Source organism: Camelina sativa, chromosome 12 (assembly GCF_030686135.1).
Source record: "Camelina sativa cultivar CO46 ecotype springtype chromosome 12, ASM3068613v1".
NCBI classification, from domain to species: Eukaryota; Viridiplantae; Streptophyta; class Magnoliopsida; order Brassicales; family Brassicaceae; genus Camelina; species Camelina sativa.
This window is the reverse complement of record NC_141891.1, coordinates 33,817,333-33,821,790: the sequence shown is the minus strand read 5'-3', so window position 1 is coordinate 33,821,790 and position 4,458 is coordinate 33,817,333. Positions and strand designations below refer to the sequence as shown.

Genomic DNA, 4,458 nt, shown 5'->3' with positions numbered 1-4,458 from the left:
ATTCTAACTAAGGCGTTTGGAAGGATTAAGTTTAAAGAGATGAGAGATCTAATAACTTCAAGCTTAAGGGGGAGAATGTTGTGTAATCTTGAAGTACATTGGGGTCAAGCAGAGTATATTTAGGAGGAATCTAAATATACACTTTTAAGAAGATTAGGAAGTTACCAGTTATGTTAAATTTCTTTCCTGTTAGAAATCTTCTATTTTTATGTCTTGAGCAAAGCATATATATACCGAGATGTGGTAATGCTTGAAGGTTGTAAGGTTTGAGTTATTTTGCCTTAAGAGAGAGAGATTAATAAGAAGAGATATTCTTGTTAAGGTTGTGTGTCAATATTATAGACCTGTAGTCTCAAGCTATATCCACAGAAGGACTTGTGATCAGCTTCATTAACATTTCACTAATGTAGCTTCCATTCTTCTATAACCGTAAAATAAGAATACCGTAATCATACTCATATCATGGTAGAGTAGACAAAAAAAAAAAATTTTAGATGATCACCAAGGAAAACCCCAAAAAAAAAAAAAAATTGAAGGTGTGAAGATTGAAAACAAGTTAAAACCAGATAGATTTATATCGTCAAGAATTCAACAGTACATCGTCGTTAGTGTGGTGAGAGATTGGTAAAGCTATATGGGAAGAATTGGAGAAGTATCAAAATCATTACCAAGGATTCCGTTTGATGGATCTTCTGATTTCAACGAAGAGTCTTTCTTGCTACGTTCAAGAGATGTCGCCTCGAATATTCCAAACCCTAATACTAAGCAACAGACGATGAAACCGGGAAGAGAAAAATCCATCTCGTAAGCTAACTCCATGACTATTATGCATACACCTGCTACCATTAAATGCCTCGGGGAAGAAAACACCATATGCAGTCTGCAACAAACAAAACATTATTCATATAAAGCATATGTTTGCGTGTATAAATGCATTGTAAGGATAATTAAAGGGCAAAGCTTTAGGAAACCTCTCTTCTGCGATATTGTCAACATAAAAGATTAGAATGATCCCAAAAACAATGGTGCTAAGGAAAGCCCACGCAGAAAATGGCAACTCGGATGTTTTCCCAGAAGATGAGCCCTGGAGTAAAATTTGATATTAGTGAACCAAACAACCAATGGGAAATCGAGAAAATGCCATCTTTAATACATTGTTCCTTCTCATTGCAAAACAGTAGCATCACTTACTATGATAAGGTCCCACATGGCCACAGGAAACAAGAAACAGGTTGCAGAAGTAATGGTTATCGCATGCAGTCGTTTCTTCTGCTGGTTCTGTAAAAGCAGAAAATTGGTAGTTCGCAAAGGAAGCAGAAGTGAAAGCAGAAAAGACTCGGAATGAAGGGCATCTGAGATCACTACCTTTAAAGAAACACGGCGTGCAATAACCCGCCTTAACGCTGATAAGATTCCAGCAAAAACTGGTATCATCATTCCCATCATACCTAGTGCTTGTTCTGTTTGTACTTCTTCCTCTTTGATCTCAGTACTGTCTTTTGTTGGTAGATTGTTGTTAAGTTAAACAAATCAACATATAAACTAGCCATAGAAAGTTCAAACGAAGCAAGATATACGTAGAGATAGAGAGAAACAACTTGCGTAAAAGGATATAAAAAGGGGAGAGAGATGATGTTGCCCATCCTTGAGACAAGAAAAAAAGTGCTACCAGCATTGCAATGAGGCCACCTACCTAACATTATTTGCAAATATCAGACAAATTCTTCGGATAATTTATCCTTGCCGATTTTGTAAACATAAATCTGATTTTTTAAATTTAACTTCATATTAACAATTATAATACAAGCAATCTAAGTACATGGATTAGCCAGAAAAACATCACTACTGCTAAAAACTATTGCATAACTCTATAGTTTGTCTGTGAGAGAAGTATACTGATGCCTGCCGAGGGTATACATAACATTATGGATAAACCCTATGTAAACCGTGCTAGTTAAGTGCTCACATTGACTAGAGACTTTATATAAGTGACAACTATTAAATTAGAAACATATGAGGTGAATACCTTTTTCCACACATGGCCTCTCCGTCCATATAATACTCCAGAAAGTACTCCAAGAACAGCACCGGAGTACTCTGACAAGATAGCTCTGCAAATAAAATACAAAGAACTATAAGCAAGGATAATCGAATATTTAATGAAGATATTTTTTTCTGATCAAATGACAGAAAAAAGTAGCTTAAAAATAACAGGCCGCAGAAACAAACAAAGGACCCAAATTGCTACAATGGGACCAAATTACTCATAGGTAAACCATCAACTTCCCTATCTTTCAAAAGCCACATTCTACGGGAACTCCTAAGACAGATAAGACCAGAGGAGAAGTTTACGGTAGTATGAATGCTTAATAACTAATCAATACCTAAGCGGTCCACAAGACTTGAGACCTTTTCCCCATAAGATGAAGTAAAGAGCCGTGATGAGTCCATTGATAAGAGAAGGTACAATCTGAAACAGTTAAAGGAAAAACATTTTATCTCCAAACTCTCCAATTTATATGTATTAAATATACATGCAAGAAATCTGATACGGCTAAAGTAAACCTGTTGATTAGAAAGCGCCCTTCCTTTCCATGGTTTTTGAAGTATCAAGAAGATGATGGATGAAGGCACCAGACAGCAGAAGAGAAAGAGAACAACTGGCGCTCCTGTCTGATTCAAGTAGCGGTACATAGAGTAAACTGACCATATCCTAAAAAAGTTCCCAATGAGGTGGATTATCTGAAATGGTGTATGTCTGCAGATAAAGAAGGTCAACAAATACATGAATTAGGCAGCAGATTACTCAATTCTGAGCCAATGGCAAAACAAGGGAAGACGAAAAAAACTACAAATGTGCTCAAGTTATAGACTCACTTCACTGCTTCAACCTAGTATTGAATCAAAAACACCATAATCCAAAATCTCAAGTGAATCAACCTAATAAGTATTGTTTCGGCATTAACTTCATGAAAACCCAGTGATGCGATTTCAAATTATAAAACCCTCAGCAATAAATTTCAAGCTACAGTACACATTAGGACTCAAATCACTGCTTCAACTAGAAATGCATCAAAATACAGTGAACTACAAAAAGCTTAAGCTAGGGAATGAAAGGACTTGAATCAGTGATTCAACCTAATTACATTGCTGCATTTATCTTCCAAAAAAAATTGAGGAAATGCTATTCCCAATCAGAGGTATTAAAACCCAAAATAAATTCCAAGCAATAGTACAATTTGAATCAATTCCATGGCAGCAAGACGAAGAAGCTTCGTTTTTTTTCCCTCTCTCACATTTCATTTCTACATAAGCAAAAACACACAATAACAAGAGAAAGTTATAATCGAAACTTTGGGTATGAAGATACCTGAAATGTGGAGATCCTCGATCGTCGGAGATTTGCTTCGGCGACATCATTTTAGTCCAAAACTCCGGAAACTAAGTGGTGTTTAAATCCAGTAGAGAAATACACAAAAAAAAAAAAAAAAAAAAAAAAAAAAAAAAAAAAAACACACACAGCCTACACTTTCGAACTCAGAATCTTTAAAAAAATTGATGTAACTGAAGACGAATTCGCGTGTAGCTGTGATGATGGAAGAAGAAGTATCGTCTTCTTCGTCAAGGAACACAAGAGGAGGAGGTCCCGAAGCTCATCAAGTCGAGCGATCTATTCAGATCGGAGAGAGAAAGAGGAGACGTAATTTTCGTATTGGGCCTTCTTCAAGCCCATTTAAAAGTGGCTTGAATTTAAAGAAACCGAAGGCCTTGATGTTTTTAATATAATTTATGTATATTTTTAACTAATTTGTTAGATTGATGTTTTATGCATACATAAAACTATATCATAAAATTCCTATATTAGTAAAAGAGAAGTATAACTTCTATTTTGGACGAAAATGCCCCAACGACAAAAACAAGAAAACAATGTAAGTAAGGTTAAATAAGACATTTAACAAAAATGAATCGGGTTACATTTTAGTAATAACCCGGAAATTGGCAATCGGATAGTTGCTACAGCGATTATAACAAAACAAAAAATAAGTTGGACCTTAGTGGGCTACGTTAAAAATCAACTTAATGGGCCTTAGCGCAAAAATCATTTCCGTTTAAAAACTTTAATGGGTCTCACATGTTCAAAAGTCAATTTAATGGTGGCATACGTTATGTACAAACAAGAACTTTTTTGGGAAAAAAAGAAGAAAATACTATAATTGGTTTCGCAATCCTATCACGACAACTAAGGGAATCATTACGATATTAAATCTCATCACCTAATTTAAGAGATATCAATCTCTTAAGAATATTTGAAAATCTTACTAAACAGTTTATTAGGGAGGTAATTGATTTCCTAATTCTAAATCTACTTAAATTTTATCCTTAACTAACACTAAAAACAATATCGTTATTAAGAGATATCAATCTCATAATTAATTATTGTGATTAATACGACTAATT

General features: G+C 34.8%; 1 protein-coding gene across 4 annotated transcripts; it reads right to left on the bottom strand.

Moving 5' to 3' along the window:
• Positions 1 to 396: 396 nt before the first annotated feature.
• LOC104733013 (uncharacterized) lies at positions 397 to 3,720 on the bottom strand. Of its 4 annotated transcripts, none has more exons than XM_010452622.3 (9): positions 3,237 to 3,720; positions 2,566 to 2,758; positions 2,385 to 2,470; positions 2,027 to 2,111; positions 1,615 to 1,693; positions 1,366 to 1,505; positions 1,192 to 1,278; positions 972 to 1,084; positions 397 to 880 (listed from the first exon to the last, which is right to left on the bottom strand). In XM_010452622.3, exons 2-9 carry the CDS (start codon positions 2,692 to 2,694, stop codon positions 631 to 633), a joined length of 969 nt encoding a protein of 322 aa, XP_010450924.2. In that variant the 5' UTR covers positions 2,695 to 2,758; positions 3,237 to 3,720; the 3' UTR covers positions 397 to 630. The 4 variants fall into 4 exon arrangements, with proteins under 4 accessions (XP_010450924.2, XP_087334430.1, XP_010450923.2 ...); XM_087478304.1 differs by having other exon boundaries at positions 1,615 to 1,689; XM_010452621.3 differs by having other exon boundaries at positions 3,371 to 3,702.
• Between the last annotated feature and the right edge of the window lie 738 nt (positions 3,721 to 4,458).